The 21,464-nt window shown below is 34.7% G+C and overlaps 1 protein-coding gene across 1 annotated transcript; it reads left to right on the forward strand.

Moving 5' to 3' along the window:
• Window positions 1-3,855: 3,855 nt before the first annotated feature.
• LOC110108735 (ethylene-overproduction protein 1) lies at window positions 3,856-12,438 on the forward strand. Its single transcript, XM_020839498.2, has 4 exons — window positions 3,856-6,344; window positions 6,768-7,059; window positions 7,155-7,464; window positions 11,778-12,438. The coding sequence occupies exons 1-4, from the start codon at window positions 4,309-4,311 to the stop codon at window positions 12,008-12,010; spliced, it is 2,871 nt and encodes a 956-aa protein (XP_020695157.1). The 5' UTR covers window positions 3,856-4,308; the 3' UTR covers window positions 12,011-12,438.
• The last annotated feature ends 9,026 nt before the right edge of the window (window positions 12,439-21,464 follow it).

Raw genomic sequence — 21,464 nt, forward strand, 5'->3', positions numbered from 1 at the left:
AATTAAGCACTCATTCACCTTTATCAAGGTTTTGAAAATGGGATAAGACCTTAAATTGAAGGTATAAGAGAATCATGGTTCTAAGGTTAAACAAAAAACTTGAACTGGTTGATGTACTAAATATTACATTTACTTAAAAATAATAATGATGTAATATGTGATAAAATATAAAAAAAAATCATATTATAAAATATATATCATTTATAAGAAATATTTTTTTATAATTTTAAATTTAAACACTTTGATATTTAAATGATTGATCTCTTAATTTATAGGTGTGAGGATTCATTGAAATATTCAATTCCTTTCATTAGGAAATTGATGCTCTAAAATGAAATAAGTATGAGAGAAAATTCGCACTAACTAAAAAGATACGAAGAAATATAAGTTGAGATAAAATATTATTTAATAACCTTTTGCACCAATATATTACAAGTTTTAATAGGTATCATTTAAAGTCAAATAAGTGCAAGATACGCTACTAGTTCATGAATTCTATACCCAAAGGTTGCCTCAATGAAAACATAAAATAAATATTAAACATGAAATAAATAAAATTAATGTAGTCTAAACTACAACATATTTAAAGGTTATCACCCAAAGTTGCCTGCTTGAATACTGCCTCTCAAAAATTTGCCTCCCCAAAAGGAGAAATTATTTTGTGCAGAGATCGGAAGCAAAATGCTGTTCGGAGACCAACCTGAATGTGCCCGGTACCGAGTCACGGTACCGAGCATAGGGGTGACGTGGCTTATTCTGGTTGGTCTCCAGACAGTATTCGGCGTCCACACAGAATTATTAATCCCTCAAAATCTTCCAAATCATCAAATTAAAATATTTCTATATACTTAATATAATCAAATGATGGCTTCTAATTTGACTAACCTACTTATAATAACTATATAATAATTTTAACATAATCAAATAACCATTGTAAAAATTATTATCCAAAATAATAGATGTTGCAACATTCCCTTTAGTGGTGTTTACCAACTTTAAGTCAATGTAGTACTTGTTGGTTATAAATACTTGTAAATCATGTTAACGATCATATACATTTTGTAAAGTTATAAAAGTTATAACAAAACATGATGCTTTATAATGTATTATTTTTGCCCAACCTGACATTTTCCTTAACCACATAATATAAAGACATGATTGTAAACAAATATCATCACCTGCAATGCACCTTTGCAAAGATTCATAACACAAGTCGTACTATCAATATCTTTTAAAGTAAAATTCAAATAATGTGTTGCACAGTGTGACCAATAAATCTTCATATCTTTCATGTATAAGTTTTCTTCTTTTTTTTTGTAGTTTGTAGTATTATCAGTTATAAATTGAATAATATTTTATAGACCAACTCATTCAACTATTTTTATAAATTAAGAAGATATAGTAATAACATCTTCTTGATATCATAGGTAGCAATAAATTCTAAAATAACAAACCATGGGACAATATATCAGAAATAAATCAAAGTTTTATTTTTGTATCTGACCACCCATCAGCAATCAAAGTGCATTATGCCTCTTTTTAGCAACATCTATAAATCTCAATAAGGAACTTACATTCTTTTTTGTAATCTATTAACAATTTAGCTCTCATTTTGAAATAAGAAGGAAAATCACTAATGAAAAATATGAACCCTTCACCTCCTGTTATCTCTCTATATATAAGTACATAGCACCACTTGCTATAAACTAAAAGCATATTTTTGCTCATCATTACATGTAAATTAAATCTTAAGAATTATTTTTGCTAGAGTCAACAAAATTTCTATAAAATAGTTCATTTTTTTAGCCATTGAATTTGTAGAAGCTTTGATGAAACCAATTAACAAATGTCTTAATGAAGCTCTATCTTTTTAATTTTCATAAATATCAAATAATCAAAATTAAATTCATGGTAAATACTTAACAAATAATAACATATTTTGAAGAAAATTTAATCAGTTAACTTTTGCAAAGATAAGCAATGAATGAATTATTAAAAACAAACATCAGCAACTTTGGTTAGAAAATAGGCTAAAGGACAATGATTCAAATGACAATGGTGAGTGTAATAGAGTTGGCCTTCATAGGGTGAAGAGCAAACAATCAAAGGATAGTGGTGCACCCGACAGAGTTACCCTTCACAGGGGAAATGACATCATATGTGTTATTTTAGAGGATGATGGGAGTAGAGGTGTCAAAATTGGTTTCAGGTCAGGTTTGGGTCCAACTTGAAATCGAGCCGCTTTTAGTTGATCCAAACCGAACACGACCCGATTAGACAAACATATCAGAAATGCAAACCCGGACCAAACCTAACCCGAGTTGACCAAACCCGGCCCGTTGACTCAAGTTGAGGGCAAATGTACTGGTGAGAGCGGTCGCGTGCATGCGAGCGAACACACAATTGCATAGGCAAGTGCGGGCACATACAGGAGAGCGGGACAAGGGGGCTTGCAAGGGCGTGTAGGTGAGCTAGGAAGGGGGGCATTTGGTGCAGGCGCATACAAGCATGTCGCATCACAAGCGATGCAGTGCGGTGCGTGCGAACGAGCAAGATAGCGTGCAGGCAACATGGCAAGCGCAACAATGCGAGGATGACTACTTGCAATGGACCGCGAACGGACAAACGAACACAAGTTAGATTGCGCGGGATGGTTTCGAGATGATTTCGGGTTGTCGGGCTGACCCGAACCCGCCCGAATTTGTAATGTGTCAGGATTTGAAACCCAAACCCGACCCATTTTTCAAACGGGTTGACTCGAAATCGGAATTTTCAGGTCAAAATTTTGAGTTGTGTCAAATATTGACACCCTTAACTAGGAGTATTTTTGTCCATTTAAACTGTTCTAATTGGATCGATTAGTTAAGCAAAATCCTATCTAATTCACATGCTTTATGATTAAACCACTAATTTTGGCCATATCTAGTCGATTGAATGCTACAACTTTTTGGGGGTGTATCAAATCGATTGAAGAATTAGCTAATGGTTATGCCAATTTAACCAACTAGTCCAATTTGATTCTTAAGGCCTTATCTGCTAATTTATTTTATTTTGGAGTTTATGTGTTAGATGATTTTAAAAAAATTATTTTAAAATTACAACTTAACTATTATACATGAACTTTAAAGACAATGATTATTTGGTTAGATAAAAATTAAATATATTAACATGTTTAATTTATTCTTATAATAATACATTCTAAGTACATTAAAATATAAGTATGTGCCAAAATTATAAGCATATATAATATAACATTTAAGGAAAATAATTTTAAAATAGAACATTATTTTAATTTCTTTAACATTTATTAAACATTTTTTTTAGTTCAAACATTAAAAAAGTAAAAAAATTATAAATTTAGATATAAGCAATTATTTATTACATTATCCGGTTCGACCCCGGTTAGACCGGTCGAACCGGTCGAACCGTGAACCTCTCCTTGTTCCGGTTCGTTGTCCGGTCCGATTTTCAAAACCTTGGATATAAATATATAACACATCATAAATACTACCATTAGAAACTAGCAATCAATGATACTGTTAGCTCGTACGATAGCACTTTGATGAGGATATATTTGCCCTTCACAGTCTTGAATGATCCATCTTGAATGACTTGTGTACCACGCACCTGGACCACCCGTGAACACCGTGTAGCGCAACCCGTTTGTCGCATGCGACAGCACCCGTATCGACCGTTGCCTTCGATCAGCAATGCAGGATCGTCGTTGATCTTATGCGCCGATAGCTTTCCTTATTTAAGCTTTGCAGGGCCCGTCATATGCGGGCCTCCAGCAACTCCCGTCGTCACAGCAGCGATCGTTTTTAAGGCATTTTAGAGAGAAAGCTAAAGGCCAGCGGGACTTCAGAAGAGCTCGCACGCCTATCGCCTCGTCAACGACCTGCTCTTTTCAACCAGGCCACTCGTTGGCTTTCTTGCCATTTGTGATTTTACCTTCTGTTGTTTTTCTTTTTCCAGATATTTATATTTTTTTCTGAGGGCTTTACATTTTCCAGATCTTTACAAAATAGGAAAAAAAAGGGTAATTAAAAAAAATAAAATAAAAACGAAGGGAAGGGAAGGGCTGTTTTCTCCTCAAATCTGAATCACGCCCTTCCCTCTGTTCTCTCGTGGCGTTCGCAGGCCTTTCCAGATCTCCATTCTTCAGTTTTCCTATAGAGAAGAGAGGTAGAAGGAGGGAGAGAGAGGGGGAGAGGGAGACGGAAAGAGAGAAAAGAGGTGAGATCAAAGTTCTGATATAACGAAAGGAAGAGAGAAGGAAGGAATAAAGAGAAGAGGAAGATAGGAAAGATGCAGAACAATTTCCTGACGAGTATAAGGAGCATGAAGCTGATCGAAGGGTGCAAAGGAACGCAGGTATACGCGGTGAACCCTTCGTCTACCGTCGCTACGGCAGCCGAGAAGCTGGCGAGCCTCCGTCCAACATTCTCCCTTCGTTCTAAATCCATCAGCCAGCATCAACATCCCACTAACAACCAGCATCAAAACTATCACCATCGCACTCTTTCTCTCGATTCCCTCATTTCCACCATCGGACTTCCCTCTCCCGACCTCATTGATCCCTCTATCGACCCTTTTCTCCGTCCCATTGAACATGTCGATGCCCTCGCGTCTTCATTCCGCTCCCTGTCCTCTGCCATGTCCTCATTGGCTTCGTCTTCGCTTCCGTCCTCTTCGCTCTGCGACGTCCATCTGGAGCATTGCGCCCTCCTTCGCAGCATTGGCGACCCGAAGTTGCTCCGCCGCGCACTCCGCTCCGCGCGTATCCACTCCCGGGATATTCACCACAAAATCGTCCTCTCTGCTTGGCTACGCTTTGAGCGCCGGGAGGACGAACTCGAGCCCTTCCCTTCCCCTCTTAACTGCTACCCAACCTCTCCCGCCCTTGAATGCCCCCGCGCCGCCCTTACCTCGGGCTATGCTCCTGACGTCCCCTTCGATCCTTGTCCCTGCCGCTGTATCGCCGATCCATCCGCCTCTTCGTCGGCCGCGGCTCGGCCACCCGATCTAGACGAACGCGACATCGACCTCTGGTTCAGCATCGGCAACGAGGAGATCCCATGCGTCCGCTCCCATATCGCCGCCCTATCCAGACCCCTTTCCACACTGCTCTACGGAGGCTTCGCCGAGGCCTGTCGCGAGCGTATCAATTTCACCCATAACAGCATCTCCGCCCGTGCTATGCGCGCCGTTGAAGCGTTCAGTCGCGGCGGTAGCCTCGACGACTACCCGCCGGACACCGTCCTCGAAGTCCTTGCCTTTGCCAACCGCTTCTGCTGTGAGGGACTCAAGGCCACTTGCGATTCGAAGCTTGCCTCCATCGTCCGCAATGTCGACGACGCCCTCCTCTTTATCGACTACGCGCTGGATGAAACGGCTTACGTGCTCGTCGCCGCCTGCCTACAGGTTTTCCTCCGCGAGTTACCAAGGTCTCTGCAGAAAACGGAGATCAGCGTAATTTTGTGCAGCCCTGAGGGCAGAGAGCGGCTTGCGATGGCTGGACACGCCTCGTTCGCTCTATACTACTTCCTGAGCCAGGTAGCTATGGAGGAAGACATGAGGTCGAACACTACAGTAATGTTATTGGAGAGGATGGGTGAATGTGCTGCCCCTGGGTGGCAGAAGCAGCTTGCAATGCATCAATTGGGCTGTGTAATGCTTGAGAGGGGCGAGTACAAGGATGCGCAGAAATGTTTTGAGGAAGCCGTGCAGGAAGGGCACGCCTATTCTGTTGTCGGCGTAGCTAGGGCCAAATACAAGAAGGGGCACAAGTACTCTGCCTACAAGCTCTTAAATAGCCTGATATCTGAGCACGCCTCCAATGGTTGGATGCATCAGGAACGTTCTTTATATTGCAATGGCAATGAGAAGATGACCGACTTAAGCACCGCCACAGAACTTGATCCAATTCTCTCTTACCCTTACAAATATAGGGCTGTGACACTGGCGGAGGAGGATAAACTCGGTGCAGCAGTTGCAGAAATCAGCAAGATTCTTGGATTCAAGGTCTCAACAGATTGTCTTGAGCTGCGGGCATGGTTCTATTTGGCACTTGGTAGTTATGAGTTGGCTCTTCAGGATATCAGGGCAATCTTGACCTTGGACCCAGGTTACATGATGTTTCATGGTAAGATGCATGGGGATCAGCTTATTGACGCTCTTCGGCAATATGTGCAGCCCTGGGACATGGCTGATTGTTGGATGCAGCTGTATGATCGGTGGTCTGCAGTCGATGATATCGGTTCGCTTGCTGTGGTGCACCAAATGCTGACAAAGGAGCCTGGAAACAGTAGCTTACGGTTTCGTCAATCTCTGCTCCTGCTAAGGCAAGTTCTATTGAACTTCATATGATGGTCTAGTCTTTTGTTATTTGTTTTGTTATTTGCACTGATGATGTTAATGACGGTGATCTGTATAGACTGCCTTTTCCTTTTTATTTGGCATATGTAAGTAAAACATGTAGTGTAGAGGATTTCTATCACTTAGTTAAGAAAAAAGTTAAGTTTTACATGTGTGGAACTTGTATTGGTGCATGGGGAAAGTGCAAATTACATAATGGTTAAGAGGGGAACTTCTAGTTTGCTTTTGTATTATAGAAACAGAGCTTATGTTATAACAACATGCACTCCATTACTTGAACATAGAAACATCAACCTGGAAAGTGTTTATGAAAAATCCTGTTCTTGTTCTTGGTTTATATGTGATGAGCTTATGTTCTACAGCATCATGCTTGGTATTTGGAAATGCAGGCTCAATTGTCAGAAGGCTGCAATGCACAGTCTGCGAATGGCTCGAAATCATTCGACAAGTGAACATGAGAGGCTTATTTATGAAGGTTGGATTTTATATGACACTGGTCATCGCAAGGAAGGACTGGCAAAGGCGGAAGAGTCTATTACTCTTCAAAGATCATTTGAAGCATTTTTTCTGAAGGCGTATGCTCTAGCTGATACAAATCTAGACCAGGCTTCTTCCTCCAAAGTTATTCAACTGTTGGAGCAAGCTAATAGCTGTGCTTCTGATAACCTCCGGAAAGGGCAGGTTAGTATTTGGATGCCATGGGTACTCACAGATGATATTTTATTCATGCTTTTCTTGTAAGTCTGCCTGATTTTGTAAAAACCTTGATTTGAAAGGCATATAACAATATGGGAAGCGTTTATGTGGACTGTGACATGCTGGATGAAGCTGCTGAATGCTACATTAAGGCTTTGGCCATCAAGCACACGCGTGCTCATCAGGGTCTGGCTCGTGTTTATTATCTTAAGAACCAAAAGAAAGCTGCTTACGATGAGATGACAAAACTGATTGAAAGAGCTAAAAACAATGCTTCAGCATATGAAAAACGATCAGAATATTGTGATCGTGACATGGCAAGAAGTGACCTTAATATGGCATCAAAGCTGGATCCACTAAGGACCTATCCTTATAGATACAGAGCTGCAGGTGAGCTCGTATTGATTGCTTAACAATCACTTTTATTACACATAGTTGAATTTATTTTGATTGTATATTCATTCAATTTCACAATTTCAACGGATCTACACCTTACCATGTTGAAGTGGAAGACCATAGAGGCATAGTAAGCGACGTTCATCATTCCTTAGGTCATTGCTTCCTTAAATTTTACTTCAAAATCGATTAGAACGTGGTGAACAACTTAAGTAAAATCCGTTAAGACTTGAATTTGTTTCAATATGACTGATCAAAATTTCACTTGTAAGATTGAATGGGATTGTTATTTTCATGTAACCATTTCTCTTTATGAAACTTTTTTAATCACTAATTTGAGACAACTATCAAATTCGTATGGTTTATGCATCATTTGCAAACTCTTGATAGAAACTTTTGTTCAATTATAGTCTGGTGTTTATTTTTGAATTCATCATCATTATCATTAAGACATTTTGTTCAACTATTTGGAGAAGGATTTATGATTTCATATTTTCATACATCTATATTGAGTGCTAGTATTAAGCCAATTTTGCACTAATTCGATCCTAATTATTTTGTTCTATTCTTTTTCTTCTTAATTCTTTTAGATTAATTTAGGCATCTATATTATTGATGCATCTTGCTACCCTTTATTTTGCATGCGTAAATTAGCTGAGTTTATTTTTAACAACTTTATCTATAATAAATGCTAATTCCCATCATCCCTATGATCTATACTCATTTCTCAATCTAGCATTCCTCATTTTTTAGAAATATATCTTAACATTCTCTTTTTTCTTCACGCTAAACTTCTTTTTGATGACTTCCTAACAACCAAATGTTGAGATCCATATAATATAATTGTCCTACTCATAGTTTTATAAAATTTATTTTTATGTTTATATGATAGTCTCTTATAGCATTTCTCCATTTTAATCATCTAGCCTTAATTCTAGAATTTTATCCTCGTCTACATCCATATTCTTTTGCATGATAGATCCAATATGCTCAAAGTTTAGAATTGCGTAATTGAATATTGAGGCATTTTCTGCCCATGAGGTGAGTCTTAAATCTCAAGGCATTTTGAGGCATAGGTCTCACAATCCAAAAATGTGCTTACTAAAATGAAGGTAATAAGTAATATATTAGGATCATATCCAATTAAATTATTACAAAATAACATATTAACATTCTAATATAATAACAAGTAACATTTTTTCATATATATCAAGTAACAAATTGTGCAATTTGAAATATAACAAGTAATAAAGTTTGCAAAATAGGATTGTGATACAAACATCAACATGTCAATGTAACATAAGATATCAAAATTAAATAAAAGAAAACTTAATATAACAAATCAATTTAGACATTAACTAAGACTAGCGCAGTAAAGTTCACTCCTCCATTCCTATTGTCCAACATTGAACTTCCAATGATCAAATTAATAGTATAACAAATAATCAAAATTCCTTAGCAATCTCACTGCTCAGTGGGTCTCATTACAGTCATCGTTGTAGAGCATAGGTTTCTTAGGATATTAGGTTATAAGCATTCAAATTATTAAAAAAATAAATAACTTCAGCTTGAGGCATCTGATGCCTCAAGCTTTTCAGGGGATGCATGCCTTAATGTGTGCCTAAAAGATTGTGAGGCGTACGCCTCACCAAAATCACATGAGAGGTATGCCTCAAAACATTTTTTGACTTTTATTACGCACCTCGTATTTAAAGAATAAATATACTTGCATATTTTACATTTAGATACTATTCTATCTATTAGTAATAATGGCTAAAAATCATTAATATCACTCCAGCTAAAATTTGATACCATATCCTATAACTTTTTCCCATTAATCACAATCCCATTTAATTGTTTAATGAAAATTTCTTTTTGAATTCGTGAGACTTTTTTGCAATTCTAAAAGGTTCAGGTTAGTAGTTTGATCTTATCAGCAAGGGTCCTGTATCTTTTTCTTGAATGAAGATAAAATGAATTTTCATGTCTATTATTACCTGAGTTTAGTTTAATGAACCCATCTAGGATTCCACAAAGGTATGCTGTTTAAGAACTTGGTTGTTTTTTTAGGTCATGTGATTTAAATCACAATTTATCATGCCAATTTATTGGTGGGAAGTAGCTGCTTTTCCTTTAAGAAGCACATTAAGACAATGGATTTCCTTGGGATTGTGTGTGTTTCTGAAGGAGTCGCAAGCTACATATTATTTTATTAAAGTTTTATTCTTAATTTTATTATGTTAATGTTGTTTTGAGCATATCTATAAATCACCATTTTCAAAGTCATGCTGTCTAAAACATGATTTCTTTTGGGTGAACATATCACTAAATTATAACTTATCATTTACCTTTTTAACTTTCTATTGATAAAACGTAACTGATCTCCGTAGCATTTATAAGCCTTCTAAATTATAATTTCTTTTAGGAAGGAGTCCATGATTAACAGTAGGTTTTTAAACTTTGCATATGTTCATTATGAAATAATGTGGAAACCCTGAAAAATTGTGCAGTGTGGACCCAAGGTCATGTGTAGGAAAATTATATTCGCTGTAAAGAACCGTGTCTTTGCTTAAAGTATTCAACAACTCGATTAAATTTTCCAACATCTTCACATGGATCAATTTTCAGTATTGCTGAAAAACTATTGATGATAACTATATGCAACTTTCCCGTCAGCATATAGTTGATGGGATCAATATCATTATGGGAGCAAGAAAATCACAACACGAAGTTGCTGGGGGAGGTATCGATGGGATTGGTGATGTATAAAGAAGAAGAGATCTTAAGGGGAGCTCGCTCAATCTAGTGTTCTACAAGATTGGTATTTCAAAGGAGAACAAGAGTTCATAATGGAAGCTAATTGGGGGCTGGCATCATCGTTGTGTATTATGAGATAGCCCCATCAGGGCAATTTCAGACCACCAAAATTGACTAAGTTTAGGTTTTTAATTCTTTAAAAAAAGATTCTAGATTTTCTTTTAGCCAACCAAGCACCAAACTTTTGAAAACCCTTGCATTTGAAATGCAATACACTCAAAACCCTCCAACCAAACATCCCTTGAGTGTACGTCTAATGATTGGAAAAAGTGATTTAGTTCCATTATTAAAGAATAAAAAAATATTCATGATTAAGATAATTATAAGAGAACTAAATACATGAGTCATACAATTATTGGAGGCAGCAATGGAGCATGAATCAAGAAATCTATTGATCTCAAAGAATCAAAATGTTTTTTATATGATGTAGTGGTGTTTGTTGGCTAACGTGGTTGTTTTGGCATTTCTTAAGAATTATGGAGATTTGGGCTCAATTATAAGCAGATGATTGGACTTATCGTTGGTTTTCTTAAAAAAGAAAAATTAAGAAAAGATTGGACATGACTTGGTGGAGGTTTAGGATTTCTGTCTCTATAGTTGAAGGATCCTGTGCAGGTATTCCTAGGTCAATGCTACTGGTGAGATTTTGTCTTTGGTAGACTTGTAATTATCAAAGTTTGTGAAAATTATACCGGACAACGAACCGAAACACATTTTAAATATTTTGCTTTTAGCATATTGTGAGGATTAGTTGATGAATTTAATTCTCTAAAATAAGACATTAAATTATTATTGAATACTTGAATAAATTTGAAGAATTATTATTGTGTTTTGAGATCACTAAAGATCCTAAAAATAGATTCTCTAGGTTTAAGTCTACATTGAGACAGAAAATCAAGATAGTGATGACATCTAACCATTTTTCATCTATAGAGCATATTTTTAACTTGCATTAGACTTTCAACAAGTGTTAAAATTTCCTATTACTAATTCAAGGTGGGCATCATTTCATTAAAGTAATCTAGTTTAATTTTTTGCACCTGGTTCGTCTGAATTTTTAAACACTACTATCAATATGGACACCAAAGCGAAATCAAATGCATCTTATGTTTGGTTCTAATATTTTTGCAAATGCGTATTTTAAGTGTTATAAACTAGTAAAAATAATGATTTCAATTGTATTCATGAATTTGATGAAGAAATTACTGATTTTGATATTACTTTTTTTAATAATTTTTTGAATGTCATGTGTTGCATTATAATTATTGCTGAGGTTGAATCTTACTGGAACATAACTGCAATTTTCATACATATTTCAAATATAAGGACAAACTTTGCTAGCTTATATGTCATAGTGGTTGTATGAATGCCATATCTAAAGTTTATTGTAGATTACATGAATTTGGAATTTGACAAGACAGGACTTTTTCAGTTATTTAAGTATGTTTTTATTCCCTTTTCCAATAATCTATTGATCTTTTAATCTGCAGTGCTAATGGATGATCACAAGGAAGAGGAAGCCATCACTGAGCTCTCGAGAGCTTTATCGTTCAAGCCCGACCTTCAGCTCCTTCACCTGCGTGCTGCTTTCTATGATTCCATGGGAAATTACGCAGCTACTTCACGAGATTGCGAGGCAGCGCTCTGTATCGAGCCCGATCATTCTGATACGCTCGAACTCTATGACCGAGCCCGTGCACGGGCCATCGAGCAACTGAAGTAGAGCATCCTCCATTTCTCTCCGGATCTTCTGAATATTCTACTTTGATGCATGATGCGCAGAGCCAGACACAAAGTGGTGAAGAAAGCGGTATGTATATATCTTAACGACGACTCCATGTGGTCTGCACGTCTGAGCTTTATACGCTGTAGAGATTTGTGTAAATTCAAAGCTGCCAATTGCTGCTGCATCAAGTTTGAGTTTTTCTCCTAGGGCTGCCTATTTCTTGTCATAACTCATCTTGAAACAGATTTTTCCACAGTTTTCCAATGTCCAAAAGTTGAACGGGCAGTCACATTTCCCTCCCCAATAACTGAATTGTTCTTCCAATGAAATGGAATTTCTATTAGTTTCAAGGTTAGAAAGCGTTATATAACTGATACCAGATTCTTCTGATTAGGGAAATCAGTGAAAATGCTTTGAGTTCCTTATTTGTAATGTTGTTGTTTTTTTTTTTTTTTTTGTACCTTGCAGCATACTAAAAAAATGCCATTGAAAGTTGAAATCAAATGCACACTCAAGCTTTGGATTGATGCAAATAAGTAGGTTTAGGTTTTGTTTGTGATAGTTTTTTTATTGATTTAAAGCAGATTTATAATACAAAAATTTTTAATTTTAAAAAAAATTATATAAGAAAATTATTTTAAAAAGCAGTGAGAAATTTTTGCTGTTCCAGACGAAACATTAGTTACATATGTGAAATAATTAAGAATTTTAAAGTGCGGTTTGATTATGGCTTCATTTGGAACAGTTTTTTTATTGCTTTTTTAAATGGAATTTTAGTAAAAAAAAATTAATTTTTATATTAAAATTCTATTTTAAGAAGCAAAAAAAGAAGCCGTCTTAAATGAAGCCTGTATGAGTAGATGCACAAGTAGCAACTATTGAGCTCTATGGGGTATAACCAATATATTCAAGGTGACAAGAGCACTTAAAATATGCTAAATAGTTGTAATAAAGACTGCAAGGCTACAGAGTTGTAGGTAATATTCTTATACTTAAAATTAAATGGCAAACATCATTTATCCGTATTAATTGGTAAAATTGTAATAAAGGCACTAATGATTTAAAAAGATGTTATTGAAACTCTTCAAGGTGTAGTGGCAGACTCCCTTCCAACTGATAGTTGTTCAAGGATGATAAAATTCTAGGGAAAACAACTGTCATTGTTTTCCAGTTTCTTGGAAGTTTTAGGCTTTGTTTAGGATGACATATTTACTGCTTCTTAAAATAATTTTTTTTATAAAAAAATAAAAATTTCTGTACTAAAAAAACTGCTTTATGAAACATTACAAAAGAAGTCCCAAACAAAACCTTAGTCATAGTATATAAATATAAAACTTGCGGTTAATGCTTATGTAAGCTTTTATGAGAAGATTTATTTTTAGTAGAATAATAATTTATGATATGTAATTTTAGTGTGAATTTGATCATTATTACTATTATTTTTGAAAGATAAAATAATAATTAAATATTATAAATTTTATAAAATGATAAATGATAAAAAAATCATCTGAAATATAACTATATTATAATGATTTTGTACCATAAAATGATACTCAATATTAATTTCTTTTATTTTCAAAATTGTGAAAAAAATTTCAATTTTTTTGACTAGGTGAAGCTTTTGGGGGGGGGGGGGGGCATGGTTAGGGTTTGGAGTTAAACTCTAGTCAACTTGTAGTGTTGTCTACATTCTCCTCTCCTCAAGAGGGGGCTCTCCCTCCTCCCCTTTGCTCTAATATGTTTTGTAGGTCTTGTTGCCTTGTCACCCCTCACTAACCACACCACCAATTCCCCTGCTAGCTCCTCACCTCCGACATTATTTGAAGGCCCAACCTCCCTTAACTGGAAAGCCTTCTTATGGCTCTTAACCTCTTTTCCAAATACTTCCCTTAGGACAAGTTTATCCATTTCTTCGATGATGAGATCTCTGAGGGCTCCAAGGAGTAGAGTTTATCCCTTATCAGATACTCTGTTGAAAGGAGGTCATAGTATGATGCTCTACTTTTAGCCATCCAAAAGACTTGGTTACTCAAAGATACAATGATTTTCTTTTCATTGAGTGAAGGTTTTTCCTTCCTCAAATTCTCAACTCGTAAGGATTATGATATGGCATGGATAGGTAGACCTTAATTTTTATTAGGGAAACCATTCATCACCCAGATATGGTACCCCTTGTTCAGACTTAAAAGAGATGAGTTTCTTCTATACTCCTTTGAATCAAAATTCACAATCTCCCCCCCTCATGCTGGAATCCTGACGACACATTTAAAATTGCCAGCTCCATTGGCTACCCCCATGCAATTGACTCTTTAACTTTGGAGAAAACTCATATCGTTATTGCATGGGTATGTGTTCAAATTCAAAATGAATCTTCCCTCATAGATGAAATTACTATTTTTGTGGCTAGAGAAAATATTGTTTAAAGGTTCAATATGAGTGAAATTCAACTTCCTGTGATGGTTGTGGCTCTTTAGTATATCCACTTAAACTATGCAACATCAAATCACCTACCCATCCACCTATTGTCACCAAGCTAAGGTGATAAAGCACTTGTTATAAACCTAATAAGCCTTCTCCACATCTCTTTGTCTCTAACCCCTCCTCCTCCTACATTATTCGATCCACTCTAGCTACCACCTCCCCTTTAATATTACATAACCCCACGTCTTTAGTACTATCTAAACCCCCATCTTCTATTGATCCAATGTTGCTTACCGCCACCTCCTCCACCTTTAGAAAGACCTTATCTCAAAACTTAACTCCCCTTTTGAAGATCAACAACCCTTCACCGACCTCTCCATGGTTATTCTACCAGAAGATTCCTCTCATTTGCTCACCCACAATAAGTTCATTGCCTTATAATCTGAAGACCCTCATATTAAGCTTATATCAGAAAAAACTTTTCAGAAACAAAGGTGCCTCAATCTCATTATCCTTCTTCTCTATCCTCCAAATCCACTAAAGCTAAAGATAACAAACCCAAATACCAAAATCCAATGACCTTTCCTTACAATACTGCCTAGAATAATATATGATTTAATAATCTTGAAAATGTCTTTAGTTGTAAAGAGCTTGTTCACACTCACGACCTTAATATGATGTGCATTATGGAGGCCAATATTTACAACTCAGTGACTTATGATCCCTTGTTCTATGTTTCTCACAAAGTTTTTGAGAATGAAGCTAGTATTAATAACTTTGATTCTTCTAGAATTTAAAGAATATGGATAAAAGGGAACCCTTATAATGTCTCCTTTTACCCCTCATTCACTCCAGACAATTGATTCATGCCACTCTTATATCTGGTTCACTTCTCATATGCCAAATTCAAGTGATTTATAATTCTAATTCTCATGAAGAAATGTTGATTCTTTGGCAACAAATTAAGAATATTGTTGATAACATCTCTCAACCCTAATCCATTATTGGAGACGTTAATTGTTGCATGTATAATAATGAAAAATTACATGGAAATTACATTCACAATAGCAAGCTCTGGGATTTTAACAATCTTATTTTCAATGCTGGTGTTCATGATCTTACTTTTGTTGGTCACAACCATACAAGGTTTAATCAGAGAATTGATAATCATATCTACATCAAATTGGATAGAATCTTAGTGAATGATTTGTGACTTGAGACCTATCCTACCTTACTTTACAAAATCGATAACCTAAGGTGTTCTAGTCACTTCCCACTTATTTTACTCAATAACTCTTTTCCCAACAAAAAATCATAAATTTTTATTCAAAACTATTGAACCAAAAAGGCTAGTTTTTGGGAAGCCCTTATCTCTATTTTTTCACTTAATCTTGTCTACAACCTATTTCATCACTATACCTCAAGATCCAAAAATAGAAAATCCTTATAAAATAAAAAAGTAGGTTACCTCTACTTTCATCTCTACAACCATTGGTGACCTTCTAAACTATCAAACTTACGTCTTAGCAACTTCAAAACAACTCATTAAATCATTCTCTGAACTCCAATCTAAAAATGATTAAAACCTAGCTTGCTTCATGTTACACTTCATGGGATTCTTAGATTATCCAAAGATTCAAAGCCAAGTGGCTTTCAATTTTGAAAGATGACCTAAAATTCTTGTTTTATAATATTAGAACAAGAAAAATATGCAACAAGAATAATGAAATTTACACCCCATATGGGTACTTCTGCTCACCCTAAAACATCACCAATGACATTATCTAGCAATTCCAAAATATTTTTAATGCCCCAAACTCTTTTCAGCTTGACCTTCCCGCTATCCCAACTAGTAAAACTATTCCTATTCACCTCTCATGCTTTTTTGTTGCTCCTATGACTAATGATAAAATTAGACATATTATTTTTTATACCCCTAACTCCTTAGCCCCTGCCTTGATGGATATGACTTTGAGTTTTACAAAAGTTCTTAAGATATCATTAATCAACATGTTTTCATGCTGGTTAAAAATAACTTTAAAAAATGTCATTTGCCAAGGAGTGTCAAAGCTACAACCATAGCTTTGATTCCCCAAAACACACAAGCTAGCAATATTACTAATTGAATATCTCTTTGCAATGATTTTTATGAATTATTGCAAATGTCTTAGTAGTAGAATCACACACATCATGTGACACATTATACATCCAAACTAAGAAAGTTTTATTCACAAGAGAATTTCTATGAATAATATTTTGCTTGTTTCTGAGCTTTTGGGAGAATTAAACTTATCTAGTGCTATTTTTTATGCCAAGTTTGATATTTATAAAGTATTTTACACTATTTCAAGAGAGTTTTATTTTATTTTCTTTAGAAAAGGTAGGATGCATTGATGATATATATTACTCTATAAGCATTAATAGTGCACTTGAAGTCTTCTTTTGCTCCATTTCTAATTTGAGGTAGGCTTTATCATAACCTAAATTGAAGAGACCCAAAAATTGTGTCACAACCAAATCTGATTAGGATAGGTTATATCGTGTTTAGCCGAGACAGGAAAATCTCATGATCTAATTTTTGAATTATTTTAGATTTTTTGCCAATACACATTGAAATAAACTAGAGATTATAGAGCTACTAAAATATCCAAATTCTAACAAACTTGCCCACCAGGGTTTTAAATTTTTTTTTTTAAATCATTAGAATCATTATAAAAACAAATTTAATTTCTATACAGCTATGTTTGATTTGAGTATTGTTTTCTTCACATATTATTTTGTGCTTATCTCCTTCAACTTTTCTTTTGAAATATCTATTCATGTTAAATTGAATGAAAAACTACTTAGAAAATCATGAATTTTTTTTCTCCATTTTGAGGCAGCAAACTCAAAACAATTGTCAAATCAAATAAAGAAAATGGGAAAGCTACCACTTACTAGATCCAGTGATCTAATACAATCGTCTGTGTCTTTCGGTCTCGAAAGATGGCGACACACAAGGGGCAGGTGGCGTTCAGGCTTGGAAGACAATGAATAGTCGGCCGAGGGCAGGGTTCAGAGTCCTATATATATATATATATATATATAAGATCGTAGTGAGATTAATTAGTTGCCTTTATTTATGTTATGTTACTTATAAATCCTATTAAACACCTTCTATAAACTATTCCTAACTCTTCCACCATTTCATAAGTATCCTCTAAGACTAATAAACTAGTATAAAACCATTATAAACACTTCCATATATCCATCAGCTCAAATATGAAACACTTGGTCCTAATCTTATTCCCTACACTTCATCACCATCTTTTACTCCACCAAACTCTACCATCATCTCAAGATCATAAGTTTACGTCCTAAGCTTAACATCCACCATCATTTACATCCATTTATCTAACGTAAATATTATTCTTCAAAGTGATCTTTCAAATCAGCTAAAATTAGCTTAAACTATACTAATCTTAGCATTTTTACTAATATACCCTTCTATGCCCCTCATTATTCTACCATAAGCTCTAAAAAACTTTTCTAAATATAAACTACAGATCCATAGTATATTTAAGATATTAATGTAACTAAAAGACTTTCTTCCACTTTCATATTTAGTATCAGAGCAAATATGGGAAGACGCCCTTTGGTTATAACTTTTGGATAACTAAGGAGAATTTTCTAATGGTGAACTTGAATTCAAAAGCTAAAGAGTTACAATAGTGAGTTTGAGGAGACATTAGTTCGTTGGATGAATAAATTGTTTAGTGATGATATGTGGATGACACATACTAATTTAGAGATTTTGTACCTATAATTAGTTGAAGACTATCTATATAGTAGAGTTCAAATGAGTCTGGGGGAGTTGATATAGTACATCAAGTGGATAAAGATAATCAAGTTAAGAGCCCAATCGTAAAAGCTATGACTAAGACCTAGGGAAGGATCTAAGAAAAGACCTAATTATAAGAGATAATAAAGAGCCCAATAAGAGTAAATATTTTAAATATATTTTAGATTTAATTTTTCATCTAAAATATTTTATAGTCAGCAATGCAATTATTAAGTAGAGATGAAATATGAAATAAATTAGTAGATAGAACTCCTCGTTAATGCCTACCAACTCTCTTTTCCCAGCCTTTTTTTCTTTATTTTTTTCCTAAATTTAGACTTATAGTGCTTGTAAATATGGAATGAAATGAATTATAATTTTTAGTTTAAAATAAAATAATTTTGTGGAGAAGTTTCCTTCATTTGCTTGGTGCTTCATGATTTCTAGTGTAAGTTTTTTATTTAGGGAGATTATGTAGTTATCTTTATTTCTTTTATGTTACTTATAAATCCTCTTGAATAACTATTCTAAACTATTCATAACTCTTCCTCCACTTTGTAAGTATTCTATAAGACTACTAAACTAGCAACAAAAATTGTAAACCCTTATGCGCTTCCATATAGCCATCAACTTAAATAGGAAATACTTAGACCTAGTCTTATTCCCTACATTTCAACATCCTCTTAAACTCCACCAAACTTTTCCATCAAATTAAGATCCTAAGTTCACATCCTAAGATAACAGTCCATCATCATAAATGTCATTATCTAAAGTGATCTTCCAAATCAGTTCAATCTAAACTAGTCTTAGCTTTTCTACTAATATATCATTCTAAACTGCTCATCATTTTACTATAAATTCTAAAATACTTCTCTAAATCTCAAACTAAAGATATCTATCCTTTTCTAATCATTAATCTCACTAAAAGGCTACCCACCACTATCATTTCTATTCTAATTATTTGCCATATATGCAACAAAATGCCTGAAAATAACAAAGACTTGTTCTTTGAATTTTACTTTTCCATCACTATCATCTCTTCTCTATTACCTTGGATGGATAGCTACCTCCTAAGGCTAAATATGCACCAATTGTTTGATTGCATATCAGAAATAATGCATGTGAGCTTAATCTATGATTTTTTTTAAAACTTGACAATTTGCTATGCCTTTATATCATATATGGATAGAAAGAAATAGAATAAAGTTTCTAGAAATATTAACAATATTTTAACTATTTGCAACAATATTAAGAAAGTAATTCTTCTTAAAATTTCTAAATGGAAGTAGTTTGATGACACTGAGTATCTTATTTTGTAATACCCATGGCTTCTATCATCTGCTCACTCTATCATCAGTTTCTTATTATGTGGACATACACTTAGCTTTTGGATTAGTTGGGCCTTATCAGCTTTATTATTATTATTATTTGGAATTCCTTGTTGCTTATGCAATCTAGTCTCTCCTTAGTTGTGAGAGTTGTAATGACATCTTTCTTGGACAATAATGAATGTTTGTCAACAACCAGGTTGACCTACACTTGGATGATCACGACGATGACTAGGGGAGCCTTTTATTCTTTGCTAGCTCCAAGATTTTTGGAAGCTCTTCATTTTACACATTTTGAGTCCATTTTATCTTTAGGTACTTAGTCCTTAATTTCTCATAGTTGATTGTTGGTCCATAATTTTTATCTTTTATTAAGAGCATTACTCTTTTTTGTTGCAGCTCTATTCAATATCTATCATCATCTTCTTTCAAGTTGTACTTTTTGACCTTCTTTTTGTTGTAATTATGATTTATATTTAATGAATTAGGCTCTAACCCTATATACTATCCCACGCCACCCTCATGGGCCCCGTTTACCCTCCCCCTCCCCACCGACCTCAAAAACACAAAAAAAATCTCTTGAATTTTCTTATGCAATTGTTAATTCCATCACTTGCGAGGGTTTGTTTTGTTTGATTATTTTCTATTAAACATTTTAATTATTAATATGATATTTTGATCATTTTTTCAGAATTGTGAAATTCTAATTCTCATAATCGGACAGTTAACTTTGAAAATAAATATATTTTATGAGAAGGATATCACTCTACAACAATGCATACGACTTTAGACTTAAAGAGTTGAAGGTTGGAGCACAAAAGACAGAAAATTAGACGCATCAAATATTCTTCCACTTGCTTTCCTCTCTTCTCTATCATCTATTCCACCATCGCCATTACACCAAAAATTGTGTCCACCATGATTCTATTAATTAGAACAATAATAAATGGTAACTCAGAAGTGGACCCTTTGAATGTGTTGAGATTCATAAATTTTAACAGGAAAATATGCAATGTGTTGAGCTCTTACCCCATGATTTAACCTGAACTTGATTAATTACTTAAAGCTTTATTTGAAATAATTTTCTTGCTATTTTCTAAAATAATTTTTTAATATAAAATTTCTAGTTTAAGAAATTTTTACACCATAAAACTATTTTTAAAACATCGTAAAAAGGTTATCCAAAACAAACGAAACCTAAGTTTGAGCTCAATTTGGACTCAATTTTATTAGTTTGAATCAGCGCATGAGTGACTCGTTTATTATTAAACAAAATTAATTTTATAATAAAAATAAAAAAAAAACTGAAAAAGTAATAAAGATGATTAGATATTTCTAATATTTTTAGTAAATTAATATTTCTCATACATTCAACTATATTTAAATATAAACTAATAAGTGCTTAGGATCTGACCGTTTTTTTTTTTTTTTTTTGGTGGCTTGTCTGGTAGCTCACGGAGTTTAACTAATGAGCTATTGAGGGAGTTACTGAATTAAACGTCAGAGAAACATTGTTGGTGCGAGAAGCGAATCGTCACTATAACGAGAGAATCTCCAAAGGTCCAGCCTGAAAGCTTCGGCCATGGAAGGAGTAGAACCAAGAATAAAGAAAGGACAAGAAGATGCAGCAGGAAGAAATAGAATTATATTATTAAACGACAGATGTACAGAACCCTATAAATAGCAAGGCTATACACGCGAGAACCAATTACAACATTACACGTGTAAAGTGAACTAGTTACATATATGGCTATGTCTAATATCCCCCCTCAAGGTGGTGATTCCAGAGGTTGAACCAGCTTGCCGGCGAGAAGCTTAAACCGAGGAGAGGGAAGAGCTTTTGTGAAGAGATCCGCGATTTGATCTTTGGTAGACAGGTGAT

Source organism: Dendrobium catenatum, unplaced genomic scaffold, assembly GCF_001605985.2.
Source record: "Dendrobium catenatum unplaced genomic scaffold, ASM160598v2 fragScaff_scaffold_231, whole genome shotgun sequence".
Lineage (NCBI taxonomy): Eukaryota > Viridiplantae > Streptophyta > Magnoliopsida > Asparagales > Orchidaceae > Dendrobium > Dendrobium catenatum.

Bases quoted from the DNA above. Each gene is read 5' to 3' on its own strand.
- LOC110108735 (XM_020839498.2), top strand. From the start codon at position 4,309: ATGCAGAACAATTTCCTGACGAGTATAAGGAGCATGAAGCTGATCGAA. The intron at 6,345-6,767 runs GCAAGTTCTATT...TTGGAAATGCAG, and splicing joins CAATCTCTGCTCCTGCTAAG to GCTCAATTGTCAGAAGGCTG. The intron at 7,465-11,777 runs GTGAGCTCGTAT...TTTAATCTGCAG, and splicing joins TTATAGATACAGAGCTGCAG to TGCTAATGGATGATCACAAG.